Source organism: Marmota marmota, unplaced genomic scaffold (genome assembly GCF_001458135.2).
Source record: "Marmota marmota marmota unplaced genomic scaffold, marMar, whole genome shotgun sequence".
NCBI classification, from domain to species: domain Eukaryota; kingdom Metazoa; phylum Chordata; class Mammalia; order Rodentia; family Sciuridae; genus Marmota; species Marmota marmota.
Genome location: NW_026000229.1, coordinates 9104757 through 9121943, shown reverse-complemented (window position 1 = coordinate 9121943; position 17187 = coordinate 9104757). Strand labels below are relative to the sequence as shown.

The 17187-nt window shown below is 36.3% G+C and overlaps 1 protein-coding gene and 1 long non-coding RNA gene across 2 annotated transcripts in view; one reads left to right on the top strand and one right to left on the bottom strand.

The window, feature by feature from the left end:
- Neo1 (neogenin 1) overlaps positions 1-17187 on the top strand; it is a 171912-nt gene that overhangs the window by 122700 nt on the left and 32025 nt on the right. The window contains exons 14-19 of the mRNA XM_048793211.1: positions 2788-2898; positions 4062-4256; positions 11099-11194; positions 13779-14002; positions 14083-14221; positions 16467-16574. Of these exons, the coding sequence (XP_048649168.1) occupies positions 2788-2898; positions 4062-4256; positions 11099-11194; positions 13779-14002; positions 14083-14221; positions 16467-16574 (873 nt within the window). The remainder of the gene's footprint in view (positions 1-2787; positions 2899-4061; positions 4257-11098; positions 11195-13778; positions 14003-14082; positions 14222-16466; positions 16575-17187) is intronic.
- Positions 765-1469, bottom strand: LOC125613348. The gene is made up of 2 exons (XR_007343887.1): positions 1300-1469; positions 765-865 (listed from the first exon to the last, which is right to left on the bottom strand). It is a non-coding gene; the product is annotated as an uncharacterized LOC125613348 (long non-coding RNA).

Sequence of the window (17187 nt, the reverse complement as noted above, 5' to 3'; positions counted from 1 at the left end):
CCACATCCCCAGCCCCACTACCATAGAATTTTTAGAAAATTCTATCATGGGTAGTTTCTTTAGTATAGTTTGCCTAAGTAAGGTTTCTCTGTAGGAGGATCTTGAGAAAAAAGAAGGTGACTCTGTCTGAGCCACATGTAGTTGAGGAGGACAGAATCTAGGCATTACTAAACTAATGAAGGAGAGGGTAGGGTGGAATCTGCTCAGACCATACTCAAGTCTACGACCATATTAAGCATCTCTAAAATTCCCTATCGAATAAAAACAGCTGTTCTTTTTAAGCATGGTCCAAATATTCACAAGATGAACAACATTTAATCTTCATGATCTGGTACTGGATATATAATGGTGAACAAAAACAGGGATCTTGAAATGTAACTTAAAGCTTGAAGTACTAAGGAACAATATGGATTACCAAGATCCTGTGTACTAAGATTTTTTTTTTTAAATATTTTAGTTGCAGTTGGACCCAATACCTTTATTTTACTTATTTATTTTATGTGGTGCTGAAGACTGAACTCAAGGCTTCGCCCTGCTAGGCGAGCGCTCTACCACTGAAACACAACCCCGGCCCCCTAAGTAATAAGTTTTATGATTATGTTTTAGCCAGAAGTAATTGTTGTGATAGTACTTAACACATTTTGTCATATCTTTAAACATGTATTATATACTTTAGTTTTGTTCTGTCAGTTACTTAGGGGTAGAGGAACTCTTGGCCTTTTTTTTCTTTTTTTTTTTTTTAAGAGTTCCAAGGAACCAAAAGCTGTCCCCACAACCTTTATTAACCCGACTGCTTGAAGGAGCCAAAGCTCTTGGGCTTGTGGTGATGGTTCTTGAGCTTCTTGGTCAGTGAGTGCAGGTGCTTCTATGGTATAGCAGAGCATTTGGTTATGGATGCTTCTGATCCCCAGGGAGGCTCCGTACCACCCTGGCCCCCACTAGCCTGAGCAGCCAGCCTTTCTGCCTTGGTTGCCCTATACTGATGGTCAGGCAGCACTGCATGGAGCCGGGGAAAGGGCAGCACATGCAGTTCCACCCTTGTGGCTCTTGCCTCATAGCAAAAGAAGGGGCACGTAAAAGCTGAGCCCCTTCTGCCAGGTTTCTGTGCTGCAGCACATGGGCAGAACCTCCAGAGATCCAGGCTGAGGGCCAGCTGCCCTCCCTCCTGCCCCCCAGAGTGGCTCTGGCTCCCACTTTACTTACACATTATTAGCTTGAGATTTCAAACAAACCAAAACCACAACTAGAGAAAGCTGCTTCTGGCACAAACTGGCAGTGCAGCCAGAGGTAACAGCTCACCTTTCTACGCTTATGGACCCGCTTCAAGTCCACTTTAGCTTCTCTTCTGTCCCCTGTGCTCTTCATTCTTGGGGATTTCAGCTCCTCATCCTCTTGGTCAGTCAGAAAGGCATCAGCACCATCCAGGTCCTCAGGTCCTCCTAGGTCCTTTCTGGTGAAGAGCTCCAGTGGATACATTCATTCATTCATTCATTCATTTGTTTATTTATTTTTATGTGGTGATGAGGATCGGACCCCAGGCCTCATACATACTAGGCAAGTGCTCTACCACTGAGACACAATCCTAACCCATCTTGTCCTCTTTACATATACCTTTCTCTCTCATGCTATCTCTCATGTATTCTAATTCTCAAAAAGGCAGAAAGTAATAATATGACTACTTCAGTTCTTTCAGGATCTTAACTGAGCCATGTCTGCTAGTAATCCAGGCTGTTATCTCATGTGTAGCCAGCTCTAGCACTTTCTGGTTCATTGTGTACAGAGATAAAGGCAGGGAAGAAAATTGACTTGGACCTAGCCATTTTATTCCTCTTTCTGTCTCTGCTGTCTTCTGGGCAAACAGATTCAAAATGGATAAAACCTTCTGTCTCTCCTTCCAAACCGTGTGCCAAGATTGGTTAACTGAGCCAGGGCATATCTTGCATCTAGGCCAAGTTACATTCTCAGTGTGTCTTTGAAATTTCTGAACTGTGATGTTTTCCAAAGATCCCAATATTTGAATATGGAGAAGCACAGTAATTTTTATGTCTTTATAAGGCCTATCACAATATCGAATTTAAGTCCTCTAAAAATGTATGCATAAATGTATGAAAAATTATATTATTAACTGTTGGCCTGTTTTGAAGAGTAGATATTTATATATGGATCTTTGTTGTATTTAGTGCATTAGTAAATCTTATACTTTATTAACTGGTAGTAAATTAAAAGTTTTATAATAGAAAGTTTTTTTTTCCTTCTTTTGCCTAATAAAAATACATATGGACAGTTATTTGTTGAGAAACAGATTTCTAGGCCATATTTGATGTTTAAAATTTTTCTGCTAAGGTTATAGGAGTGTTACAAAACCAGAGGTAACCAACCTGATAGGAGTTATATCTTAACATTCTTTTCTGGGTTTTCGTTATCTTCTGAACCAGCTGACTTTGTTTCTTTGTAATAACTCTGATTATCTTTGGCCTTACATTTCTTTCTAAGAAAATTAAGGGATTCCAGTTAATGATCTCTAAGGTACCTTCAAGATCCTAAACAAAAATCTCTTATCTACTAGGATCTTTAGTCATTTTTGTTTTTTTCTCATGGGTGTGCAAGCTTCATTCAGCCTTTACTGTGAAGATGTGCACTACTGTTCTGTGTTAAACTTTATCAAGCTATGAACTGAGTTAATGGGTGAGATATTTGCTTTACTGAAAGATTATTGATCTTTTGTTTTCCAAGGCTCTTGTTTCAGCCTGTTTGTTGTTTGTTTATTTTTTGTCGTTTGGGTCTCAGGTCTTGATCGGGGGACTGAATACAATTTCCGAGTAGCTGCTTTAACAGTCAATGGTACAGGCCCGGCAACTGACTGGCTGTCTGCTGAAACATTTGAAAGTGACTTAGATGGTAAGATCAAATAATTGTCAGTACCAACACTTGCTAGGTATGAAATGTAGTCAGTGAGTCAGATTGGAAAGCCACTTTGACTTAAATCTCTGAACTTGAATGTATTATACTATTGTCATTCCTATAAAGCAGCAAGATTCCTGGAATTGATTCCCTACCCACCCCACCCCCACCCCCTGCCCTAGTAGCTTTTAGAGAACTATTCCTTTAAGCTCTCTTCATGTCCGCCTGCTAGTCAGGAGCATCGAGCATCGAGCATCATCATAGTAAGCTGGACCCCTCCAGCAGAAGAGAGCAAATAAAAGCATACAGATGCTTTATCTGGGTGTGTTTGTTTGTTTGTTTGTTTTTTACCACTGCCATTAAATAGTAGATGAATAATCTAAAATTTAAGGCTGAGCCACATCAATTGTACCTTTATCTGAATTGTGGTTTCCCATTTTCCTAGTTCTGGACAACTTGTCCTTTTTCTTACCTGTTTATTCAATAAATTACTTCATGTGGCTATGTGTAGTTATGGCAGGTGTCAAACTTGGGAGACAAAAGACCTTCATTTTCTTTCCAAGACTCAATTTACTAGTTTTTAAGTTAAGGTGGTAATTTATGCCTTGAAGTAATACATGTGAAAGATATTATGAATTGCTACTCTTTAAAATCCTGTAAGTCTCCTAGCAACTGAGTCAATTTTGAATCTCAAATTCCATTTTTTCTGACCTATAGATTATTTAGGAAAGTAAATAATTGGTACCATTGCCATTATGGGTTGCTTAATCACCTAATCACAGCAGGCTTTTAATTGCTTGATGTTTTCTTTCTCTTTATACTTGGTAAAGTTTGGCAGTGGGATGTAGAGCAAAGGATGGGAAAATATTGAAAGGCAACTTATTTTTCTCTACCAGGAAGACGTTCTGAATCTTTGTCTTCCTTCCATATAATATTCCAGTATCTTGTATTTAGGGCTATTAAGGTTTTGTTTTGGATGCATTTAAAACCATAAGCCACATTTCACTATACGTTGCAGGTTCTCTTTGAACTCTTGACCCCAAATAGGGGAACACTTATCCCCAAATAGTTTGTCAGGAGGCTGAACACCATTCCCCAAAGATGGTAAAATATTCTACAGTAAAGTGGATCTCATCTTGTTTTTCTACTTTCCTTCCCAGAAACTCGTGTTCCTGAAGTGCCTAGCTCTCTTCATGTCCGCCCGCTTGTCACGAGCATCGTAGTAAGCTGGACTCCTCCAGAGAATCAGAACATTGTGGTCAGAGGTTATGCCATTGGTTATGGCATTGGCAGCCCTCATGCCCAGACTATCAAAGTGGACTATAAACAGCGCTATTACACCATTGAAAATCTGGGTATGTTTGCTGAGTAAAGGACATAATTGTGCACATTGTGTCATTCTATTTAACTTTTTATTGCATAATAATTTTAGTTTTATAGAAAAATTACAAAACAGTACAAAGAATTCCTATATATGCTTCACACAGATTCACCAGTGTTTAACATTTAGCCACCTTTGCTTTATCCTTCTGTCTTCCTGTGTATACATATTTTTCCCCTGAACCATTTGAAAGTAAGTTGCAAACCTGAAAACTCTCCCATTAATAGTTTTGACATGCAGCTCCTAAAAATGACATTATTCTAACATAAACCCAGTTATCAAAATCAGAAAATTAACATTGAGACAAAGTCTAGAGACTTTATTCACATTTGGAACTTTTCTCACTATGCCCCTTACAACAAAAGAAAAATATCATTTTCTGGTCCGTGATCGCATCTGTTGCACTGTAGTACCAATTATTACTCTGGTGTTTCTATAGTGGTGATTTTCTGATTCCATAGTTCTTCCGTGTTTGTTCCTTAGTTTATAACAAGGAAGATCTTTCTTTTGCCTCCATGGAGAATGAAGAGCCAATGGTTCCAATGTCCATTTCACACCTCCCTTCTTTCTTTAAGCACTTTCTTTTTTAAAAAAATATTTATTCTTAAGTTTTAGGTGGACACAATATCTTTATTTTACATTTATATGGTGCTGAGGATTGAACCCAGTGCCTCATGCATGCTGGGCGAGCGCTCTACCATTTAGCCACAACCCCAGCCCCTAAGCACTTTCTTTTTGACACAGAAACATGCTCCAAACTCATCTGATACTTTCCCAGCCTCAGCCCCAGAATCAGCCATTTCTCCAAGGATCACTTTTTTCTTTTATGGAAAAATAATATTTAGAAACAAATATCTGAGCATTCTACATACTCACTAAAGTAGAAAATCCTTAAGAATATACAAAAAGTCTACTAAGATTATAAGTGAACTAATCAAGGTCACAAGATACAAAGTCAATATATAAATATAGTTATATTCCCATATACCATTAATAAACAATTAGAAATTGGAATTTAGATAATCATACCTTTACATAGCATAAAAATATGAAACAGGAATAAATTTACAAAATATGTGAATGATTTCTATACTGAAAATTAGAAAGACGTTGCTGGGAGAAATTAAAATGCCAATGAAGATGTTCATTGATGAAAAGATAGTATTACTAAGATGGATTTCTTTCCAGTGCAATCCTAAGGAAACTTCCAGTATGCTTTTTTATGGAAATTGATAAGTTGATTCAGAAACTTACATGAAAAAGCAAAGAAACAAGAATAGCTAAAATTTTTTGGAAAAAACAAAAAGAGGAATCATACTGCTTGATGATTTCATGATGACTTTTTGAGTCACAGTAATGGGGACAGTGTGGTATTAGTGTAAAGATAAATACTATAGATCAGTGGAACAGTGTAGAGTCCCAAAATGGATCCCTATGTATGTGGTCAGATGATTTTTGACAAAGGTACTGAGATGTTCAGTGAGAAAAGGATAGTCTTTTTTGTTTGTTTAATCTTTTTAAATATACTTTTGTTTTATTTATTTATCTTTATGTGGTGCTGAGATCAAACCCAGGGCCTCACACATGCTAGGCAAGCACTCTACCACTGAGCTACAACCCCAGCCCCAAGAAAAGGATAGTCTTTTTAACAAAAGGTGTGGAATAATTGGATATCAGTACAAGAAGGAAAAGGAACTTTGACCTTTGTCTTATACCAATCACAAAAACAGACCTAAACGTAACAGTTAAAACTATAAACCTTCTAGCTGAAAACATAGGAAAAAACTTTAATGATCTTGGGGTGGTCAAGTCCCTCTTATGATGCAAAAAAGTAAATACAAGTCTAAAAATTTAATTTACTAAAAGTAAAAAAAAAATTAATAAAAGTAAATAATTTTTTAAAAGTAAATGATATCAAAAATTAATAAAATAGACTTCATCAAAATTTTAAACTTCTACTTTTGGAAAGATAAAATGAAAAGATGAGCCACAGACTTGGAGAAAATACCTGCCATTCAAATATCTGACAAAGAATTTGAGTTTACAATATATAAAAATTCTTAGAACTCCGTAAGAAAACCCAATTAAAAAAAAAAAGTGGATAGAAGATTTGGACTGGTACTATGCCAGTGGACAGTAAGTACATGAAAAGATGCTCAGCATCATTAATCATCAAAGAAATACACCATGATGCAGTATCACTACACATTCACTAAAGTTGACCAACAACACCAAATATCAGCAGGGATGCAGAGCTTGCTTCCATGCTTGCTATTAGAGATGTCTGATAGTATAACCACTTCTTAAAATAGTTGGAGTTCTCTAATGAATTTAAGTATACAAACTAGCAATCTTAGTTATAGATATTTCATTTAAGAAATAAAAACTCCTGTCTATATAAAAGCAAACAAAACTGTTTATGGTAGCTTTACTTATAATAGCTCAAAAGGGGAAATGATACAAATTTCTACCAATTAGTAAATGATAAATTGCACTATATACAAGTGATGGAATACTACTCAGTAACTAAAAGAAATTGTCAATACACATGAACAACAGAAATGAGTCTCATAACTCTAATACGCCAATTAAAAATATGGAAAAAATTAGCCTTACAAAGATTATGCTGAGCAAAAGGTCAAACTGAAGACAGTACATCCTGTGTTATTACATTTTTATGAAATTACAAAATAAGCAAAACTGATATTGCTACCAAGCAATATCAGTGATTTTGTGAAACTGGGAGGGGTAGCAGTTAACTACAAGGACACAACTACTTGGAGTGATTTCACAGGTATGTAAATTTATCAAAACTTAATGTACAGTGAAATTGGTATATATTTTATTGTTACTCAGACCTCATGGTTGATTTTAAAGCAAGAGAATTTCAGAAATATTAATATTTCATAATAAAATTGAATTGATCTAGCTAAGTATAATTTTCCAAATTGGATTATCATTATCTTCTTTTGAAAGACTTGTCTTTTAACTCAGAATCTTCCCTGATGAAATTTTTTTTCAAATCATTGCTTTGTAAACATGTTTCCTAAGAACAACTTCAAATGGATGATAACTACTTACCTTCATCGTTTCTGTTAGAAAATAAGCAGCAACTTAATCTACTAAAAAAAAAAAAGCCCCCCCCACAAAAGCTTTGCTGTGCAACAACAATAAAAAATATCCCTGTGATGACCAGTCTCCTACTATTTCCTTTATAAAACTGCTAAAATGAAAATCCTTTGCAATGCACTCACAGGACATGGTCCTAGACCTTCATGTGCTTTCGGTCTAAAAAGAGAACAAAAGTAAACACAAGAAGTTATGAGTTTAAATTGAAACATGTTGAGGGAGGGGAGAGCTAGCAAGGCACAATAGAGCAGGGCTTGAAAGATTGATCCAGGGTAGTGTTTAAAACATAGATAGGAAATGAAGTAAACAAGTAGACTCCAATTGAAAAGAGAATATATAGAGAAGTACCAAAAACAAAATTAACTTGGCATAAAGTAAAATAAGTTTGAACTACTTTTGTTAGATATAAGATGAATATAATGTTGAATAAGAGGAGCAAGTCAGAAGTAAAGAGGTTTACATCTTCTTCTATCAGACTAGAACCCTCCCCTGAGCTCCACATCCATACCTGCACCTAGCCAAAATTTACGTTTAGTATCTTTTTTGTGTGTGTGTGTGTGTGTTTTTTCTCTAATATATGAATTTTATTTTTTAAATATTTATTTATTTTAATTTTTGCATTACAATTCTTTTTTTTAATTTTTTTTTATTTTTTAATTTTTTATTGTGGGTTGTTCAAAACATTACAAATTTCTTGACATATCATATTCGACACTTTGATTCAAGTGGGTTATGAACTCCCACCATCACCCCATACACAGATTGCAGAATCACATCAGTTACACATCCATTGATTTACAAATTGCCATACTAGTGTCTGTTGTGCTCCGCTGCCTTTCCCATCCTCCACCTTCCCCCCTCCCCACCTCTCCCCTCCCCTCCCCTCCTCTCTCTCTACCTCCTCCACTGTATAACCCTGAGGGTCTCCTTCCATTACCATGCAATTTCCCTTCTCTCTCCCTTTCCCTCCCACCTCTCATCCCTGTTAAATGTTAATCTTCTTCTCCTGCTCTTCGTCCCTACTCTGTTCTTAGTTACTCTCCTTATATCAAAGAAGACATTTGGCATTTGTTTTTTAGGGATTGGCTAGCTTCACTTAGCATAATCTGCTCTAATGCCATCCATTTCCCTGTAAATTCTATGATTTTGTCATTTTTTAATGCAGAGTAATACTCCATTGTGTATAAATGCCACATTTTTTTTATCCATTCGTCTATTGAAGGGCATCTAGGTTGGTTCCACAGTCTTGCTATTGTGAACTGTGCTGCTATGAACATCGATGTAGCAGTGTCCCTGTAGCATGCTCTTTTTAGGTCTTTAGGGAATAGACCAAGAAGGGGAATAGCTGGGTCAAATGGTGGCTCCATTCCCAGCTTTCCAAGAAATCTCCATACTGCTTTCCAAATTGGCTGCACCAATCTGCAGTCCCACCAGCAATGTACAAGTGTACCCTTTTCCCCACATCCTCGCCAGCACTTGTTGTTGTTTGACTTCCTAATGGCTGCCAATCTTACTGGAGTGAGATGGTATCTTAGGGTGGTTTTGATTTGCATTTCTCTGACAGCTAGAGATGGTGAGCATTTTTTCATGTACTTGTTGATTGACTGTATGTCCTCCTCTGAGAAGTGTCTGTTCAGGTCCTTGGCCCATTTGTTGATTGGGTTGTTTGTTCTCTTATTGTCTAATTTTTTGAGTTCTTGAGTTCTTTAGTATCTTTTACCCAAAACCTGTCAATCAATCAGCAAATTTTTAATGAGCACCAACTATTCCAGACACTGGCTAGAAATAGAGCCAAGAACCAGGCAGACGTGGTTATAGTTTAGAAATAAAATGATTAAAAAAACTAAGTGTTCATAATAATGAGGAAGAGAAATGGAATGTTGCAAGCTATGTAGCTAGAGAAACTAACCACTATATGAATAGGCTTTTCTGGATATAGAGAAAGGATGAGATGGGATCCATCCAGCATTGAAACAGTGGTGGAAGAGAGCTCTCAGAATGAAAAGGTGACCAGGAAAGATGGAGCACTGAGAAAGAGGGAAGAAGAGTGAGAGACAGGTAGAATCAACAAGACATGATTATTTGCTGAGAGAGGGGAAGGTGTTAATGACTGCCAGATTTCTGACTTGAATTTCAGGGTTGGTAGCATTGCCATTGCTTAACTAGGGAACACTGAAGCAAGTCAGGTGAGGAGAGAAAGGGAAGAAGGAAGAGAGTAAGACTTGAGACATCTAAGAGGAGATGCCAAACAGTCGAAGATAGAGGTCTGATAATCACAAAGGTCGCGACTAGAGATATGTATTTGCAGTTAATCAAAACAGTTAATTAGGAAAGGCAGCAGAATACAACAGACACTAGTATGGCGATATGTAAATCAGTGGATGTGTAACCGATGTGATTCTGCAATCTGTATACGGGGTAAAAATGGGAGTTCATAACCCACTTGAATCAAAGTGTGAAATATGATATGTCAAGAACTATGTAATGTTTTGAACAACCAACAATAAAAATTAAAAAAAACAGTTAATTGGCACAAGCTAATCAAAACTAATGAAACAAATGAAAATACATAGAAAGTGGAAAGTAGATGTAGATTAAGCCTTGGAATTGTGTATCATGTTTGCTTTGCCCCTGTCCCAGTCTCAGCGAATGACATCCCTCCCTGTTTACTGTGTTGTCCAAACCACTTTTTCCTTGCCAGTCAAGTAACAAGTCTTATTGATTCCATTTGTTGTCATTTCTGTGTGACATGTAAATTTTAGTCTTTGATTCCTCCACATATTGCCCATTATCTGGAGAGTAGGTGGGTGAGTCCCAAAACAAATTAGCTATTTTAAGCTTTTGGAATAACACAGGCCATGTGAGGTATGGTCACTTTAGAACATTGCCAAACTCTGCCAGAAGTGAGTGGAATAAGTCAGTTTCTCTGTCTGGAACACTTCAATGAAATCCAGTTCTTCATTTTTGAAAGTGGGCTTTTGAAATAACCATACTAAACCTTGCCTGGATCAGGAATGTGATGAATCAGAATCTCCCTGATTTCTAACCAGTAAGAGTGAATGCCATTCCACCTATTTAATGCCCCCTCTTTTCTAAGTCTTATTAGTAGTATTTTGCATGATCCTCTAGAGAGAGTGTTTCATGCAAAATCACTTCCCAGCACACAAAACCCTGAGCCATATTTTGTCCAACCTAGAAGTCTGCATGATGACTACATAAGGTTTTGACCTTTCTGGATTTGGAAGTCCCCTAGAGTGTTGAGGACATTCAGAAGTTTATCTCCTGCTTCTCTACCTTTACTGTTCCATTCAGTGTCCTTCAGGGAAGGGAAAGAGGTTGATTTTAAGCTCCACCTATATGCTTCCAACACATGAAAATCCTATTTTCTCATTCTCATTTAAGCCCTCCACCATACAATGAATATTACTAAAACATATAAGAGGCCAAGAGGATTCAAGTACAGATTTTACTCTTGGAATTAAATCCAAGAAGTTGACTTGGCTAGTTTCAATGTACTATGTATGCTTCTATCTGTATATCTCTAACATCCCAAAATAATCCCCTATAAAAAATTTTAGTCTTTAATTCCTCCACAGTTAAAATTGTGCATAATCATCTTTGAATTTTTTAAATTCATTAGTGGGGATTTTTAAAACTGATTTTGGCTTGTTTGTTTGAATCTCTCAGATCCAAGCTCTCACTATGTGATTACCCTGAAAGCGTTTAACAACGTGGGTGAAGGCATCCCCTTGTATGAAAGTGCTGTGACCAGGCCTCACACAGGTAGGATATCCTCTCTGTCTCTGTTTGTCAGCACTTTTTACCAGTAGCTTTTGTAGAACATTGGCATGAAGCCTACTGATAGGTATTTGTGGAAGGAACATGGCAGCTTAGGTGCAGACTTCAAATGGGAAGGTAAGCTTTTAACATAGAAAGTTCTATTGATTCTTGTTTTCTTTGTTGGAAAATATTAAATTTGTTGTGTGAGTCATTCTTTGTAGATATGTGCACATCTTTAATGTGTCAGGATCTATAAATCACAGGCCTAGTTTTGAGAGAATTAAAAGTGAATTTTCATTTTTCAGGCATGTTGGTTATAGCTAAAATGAATAAAAAAAAAAAAAAAAAGGACCTCTGTATCTCTAAGGGAGTTATATAGATTACTAATAGTTGCAGTAAATGTATGTGATTGGTGAAGCCAACATTTGCTTTACTAGTTATCCTAGTTCATTGGGAAAATATTTTTATGGACCTTTCATATGTTTAATATTTATGTAAAAGGTATAAAGTCAGAGGCACTATCCATTTGATCAGTTATACATTAATTATAAGGAATCAAATATTCATTGTTTTAATTTGAATTACCCATTTATAAATAATGTACTTACTATAGCTATATAAAACATCTAATTTAGATTCTGAATGAGAAAGTTTATTGAAGTAAATATATTAGAATCATTCATTTTTTAAAAAGTATTGAAAACAAAAGAATTTCTTTCTAGAAATGCTTTTTTCCATTTGTTGCCTACATGTTTGACTCAGTATTGTCTGCTGTGTCTTTCAGATGCTCTGCATAATAACACAGACTTGGCAATATTCTTTTAAAAGATCATCTCTATAACCCCCACTCCTGTTTTTTTTTTTTTTTTTTCCAAGCTTCTACTTCAGACCAACATTATTACTACTTGTTTGGTAGCACTGTCCTGTCTTCTACTGTGTGCCTACAAGTTCTTCTACAAATAGTTTTAGTATTCAAGAAAAGAAAAAAATAAGGACAAAAGAGAATATTTAAATAAGTAGTCTTCTTTCTTAAATGAAATTATTTTCTTTTATGTGGCTTAAAAATAGTCTGCTGGCTAGAAACATACAAGGAAATGTTCCTAAATCATTGAACCCACTGACCTTTTTCAAGAGTTAATACATATAAGAAGAAAATTTCTCTAAGAATTCTAATGATTTCTGTACCTGAAAGTGCATTTTCTGTAATAAATTATTATGTGTCCTAACAGTCTTTGAACGAAGCCCTTGACTATAATGTCTGCTGCTCCTCTGTTATTTTTAGTCTTCATTGTACAGGAAATACACACATGGAGACTATTACTTTAATATGACAATTATTCATAAGCCCTGTGTTGTTTCAGATTTTGGGTTATAGGAAGGACTAGACACCATAACTATATGGGAAACCCATTTTAAAATCTGAACTTAAAATAGTATGTATATACTTGACAAACCTAACAAAAAGTTGAGAAAGCCCAAAGGGAGCTTCTTGTATTGCCCTCTCTCATGGTCCTTGATGCTTTTCTGCTCATTCTGGCCTGGTTTGCAGCGACAGAGAATATGTGCATTACATCGACACAGCACATGAGAATAGACTTTACTTTTCTTCAGAATATTCTAATTTCTAAAGTTCATGAAAGCTGTGTAACTTGAACCCATAATAACCATAACATTTCCCTTAACTGATGGGGCTTCATCACCGAATTGTTCTCTGGCTTTGCTGTAGAATGTGTAGGCAATAGTCTGGCTTACCTTTCCTCAGGGAAGAGGAATGGCCACAAGTTCATTTTGCTTTATTCAGCTGTGAGCCATTATTGCCATATAGCCTCTAGACTCAAGATATCAGCAGGTCTGAAACTGACCCATTGGCTGACTGACATTCAGGACTAAGATTTGAGAGTAGGACCTTTACATATGGAGTGATTAGCACTGATAACTCATGTCCTCAAATTCAGCCATATTTATTGAAATCTCAAAACATACCATGAGCTGTGTGCTGCTTGTTCAGAAATTATATCCTTGATTTTAAAACCAATTTTTGTCTTTTCATGTTCTTTTTTGAACAGGAGGTAGAATTTTCAAGTAATCTTAAGAAAATTTAAGAATGTTAATATAATCACATTTTAATATGTCTATAGAATGCAGTAGTGAACATGGCTAATTACTGCTTCTCTCAACATTTTTCTACAAATTTTTCTTGAAAGAATACAGGGGAACCCAGTGTGGTGGTGCATGCCTGCAATCTCCGTTACTCAGAAGGCTGAGGAAGGAGAATGGAAAGTTAGAGACCAGCCTCAGCAACTTAGCAAGACTGTCTTAAAATAAAATTAAAAGGGCTGGAGGTGTATCTCCATGATCGAGAACCCCTGGATTCAGTCCCCAATATTACAAAAATTTTTTTAAAAAATTAAAAACACAAGTGAAAATATTCTTTTGAATGAATAATGGTTATCTATTAACTCTGGATTTTCTTTCTTTTTTTCCATTTCTCATCTTTCATTCCATTAAACTCCCCTGCATTTCCCTTCTCTTTTATTTTTGTTTATGTTAAAATGCCACTTCCCTTTTTTAATTACTTTTTACCCAGACACTTCTGAAGTTGATTTATTTGTTATTAATGCTCCATACACTCCAGTGCCAGATCCCACTCCCATGATGCCACCAGTGGGAGTTCAGGCTTCCATTCTGAGTCATGACACCATAAGGATTACATGGGCGGACAACTCACTGCCCAAACATCAGAAGATTACAGACTCCCGGTACTACACAGTTCGATGGAAAACCAACATCCCTGCAAACACCAAGTACAAGGTACTGACATATTTGCTCTGGGTGAAAAAAGATAATAATTGATATTTCTAATTTTTAAGTTCCTAATTCATATTTTCCAGAATGCAAATGCAACGACTTTAAGTTACTTGGTGACTGGTTTAAAACCAAATACACTCTATGAATTCTCTGTGATGGTGACCAAAGGTCGAAGATCAAGCACATGGAGTATGACAGCACATGGGACCACCTTTGAATTAGGTATGTGTTGTCAGGACCCCCATCACATGGCAGTTCTTCTCCTTGCAAAATATAGAAGCTAATGGAAGTTCATGTTGTGCCACATTCCAATTCATGATACTTTTCATCACCTGCTTTTATTCCCCAAGGAAAGATAAGTATATGAAATGATATATTTACAGAACACAGTGACCAGCCAACTACCTTTGGAATAGGATTTGCTATTTCAACAGATGATTTTTTTTTTTGTCACTGCAAGAATACTAGCCAAAAGCAAGATAATATAATGCAAAATTTGCTAGATTTTAGGAATTAAGACTTGCATCCCATCCCAGGTCAACCATCTGCTGACTGTGTGATCATGAGCAAGTCATCCCATCTCTCTGAATCTCAGTTTCTTCCATTCCAAATGAGGAATTATTCTGCCTTTCCTACTTTATAGGGTAATTGTAGGGTAAAATGAGGAACAGATGGGAAAGCACGTAGTGAATCATAAAGCCTGGGGTAGATACGAAAGCTTATTGTCATTAATGCTGCTTTACTGGTAAATTAAAGTTGAAAAAATAAAGTGACATGTCCTTGACCAAACAAGTTGCAAAGCCATGCTTGTTAGAACCCAAACACTTCACTGGATGACCCAAAGCTTTCTTGAACAATTAGTGTCTTTGTAAAATGTTTTCACTGAAATATCCTTTGGGTTTTTGTTTGTAAGTCCACATGACAGAGAAGAGATAACTAAGCAAATTAAGGAGAGAGCAGATTGTCCAGATTTGAGATTCTGTTTGCCTTTTTCTTCTTTTAGGCCTACCTTTCTACTTCCCTTTGGGCATTCTTAGCATGGAATGTCTTTCTGTCCTATATAAGAATTAAAAAAAAAAAAAAACTGGCATTATAATTTCTCTACAAACTGGGTTTGGCCCTTTTGCATTGTTTCTACAGAAAAAGGAGTTGGATTTGGAGAGCTGGAAATGTAGTACATACAAGTTTAAGTAGGCCTTCAATTTGTTTTCTTCATTAATGTTTTAAGAATTTCATTTTAGTTTAATTTCAACTCATTAGTTAATAAATGAAATTTGTATTTTCCCTTAGAATATTTGCATTTCATGGACTTCCTTCCATCTTGTACTAGAATTCCTGTATTTGAAGAAGAGAAGAATAAATTTCAGATGTATTTAATTTTTTCATTTTCCTACTAGTTCATTGAATTTTCAGCTTTCACATGGAAGCATAAGAGACACAGTTTTTATTTTGTTAGTTTTTCTTTTGCATAAAAATCTTTTCATTAGAGCTGTAATCTCAATAATTGGCAGTATGCTTTTAAATGAAAAATGTCAGTTATTAAATCATTTATTCTTGAGGAAATATAGCTCTAAAAGTCATTTGTGAGAGAGAAAATTATCTTACACTTAAAAATATTCTAACAAAAGTAATACAAACCTAGGGGAAGAAAGTTATCTTGAGTAAATTATACAGCTTCTCTCATTTGGTGTCCTGACCTTTAAAATAGAAATAGAGCCACCTGTCAAGGTTGTTGTAAATATTAAGTCGTATACTGTTTATACAATACCTGGCACATAATGGGTACTTGGTACAAACATCATTTGCTTTCTCTAATTATCTTGTATATCCCTGACCCCAGCCAAGATACCAGTTGTATATCCTCACAGTGTAGTGTTTCTCTTTGGTACTTTGCATATTCTCGTGTGTGTGTGTGTGTGTGTGTGTGTGTGTAGTTGTCAGTGGACCTTTATTTTATTTATATATGGTGCTGAGAATTCAACCCAGTGCCTCATACATACTAGGCAACCTCTCTATCACTGAGCTACATCCCCAGTCCCCTGCATATTCTTTTTTTTTTAATGTATTTCTTTTAGTTGTTGATGGAACTTTATTTTTATTTATTTATATGTGGTGCTGAGAATCAAACCCAGTGCCTCACACATGCCAGGCAAGCAGTCTACCATTGAGCTACAACCCCAGTCCTTGCATATCCTTTTTCTTTTTAACCTTTATTTTATTTGTTGTTATTTTTATGTGAGGTCAGGAATCGAACCCAGTGCCTCATGCATGCTAGGCAAGCACTCTACCACTGAGCCACAACCCCGGCCCTCTGCATATTCTTTTTAATGGAACTATTTCACAGTGAATTCTCTGAAGCCCTCAGACTTTATCTTTTTTGTCTTATACCTTTATTGTGCTTTATAAAGGAAAAATGTGAATTATATTGAAATGCATAGGAATTATTGTGAGTATTGTTATTTTGTAGTTCCTACTTCTCCACCTAAAGATGTAACAGTTGTGAGTAAAGAGGGAAAACCTAGGACCATAATTGTGAACTGGCAGCCTCCTTCAGAAGCCAATGGCAAAATTACAGGTAAGATTGCCTTACAGTGTGTTCGTCTATGCCCTTTTCTAGGCAAGTACTATGTTTTCAAGAGAAATGGGAATATGAAGTCTGGCTTGTGTGATGTGAGTCATGATGGGCCTTGAAACTAGAGAAAGGGTTTGCTGTTTTCCCCCAGTGGCACAGAAATGAGTTGCCAACTGGTAGTTCTGCCTCACACTGCCTGCAAGTCTGATGGGGTGTGTGCAGCAGACAGCCTTTGGGCATACCATTACTTTATGGATGTATTTATTTTCCTTGAGAAAGCTCTTCACTACCTGGATGACCACCTTTGATGTTGTATACTCCTACCTAATACCATCGAGTAATATTCAATAAATTTAGATTCTTTTCTTTTTACCTGGAAATCCATAAAAGCCTATTAGGCTTCTCTGCCCACCCCAGTTCTGGGGATTGAACGCTAGGGGCTCTACCACTGAATTACATCCCTAGCCTTTTTAATTTTTTGACCCAGGGTCTCATGAAATTGCCAGTAAGACTGGCCTTGAATTTGCAATCTTCCTGTCTCAGCCTCCCACATTCCTGGAATTACAAGTATACACCACCAGCCCCATTAGGCTTTAAATTCTTTTTTCCCCCAAGC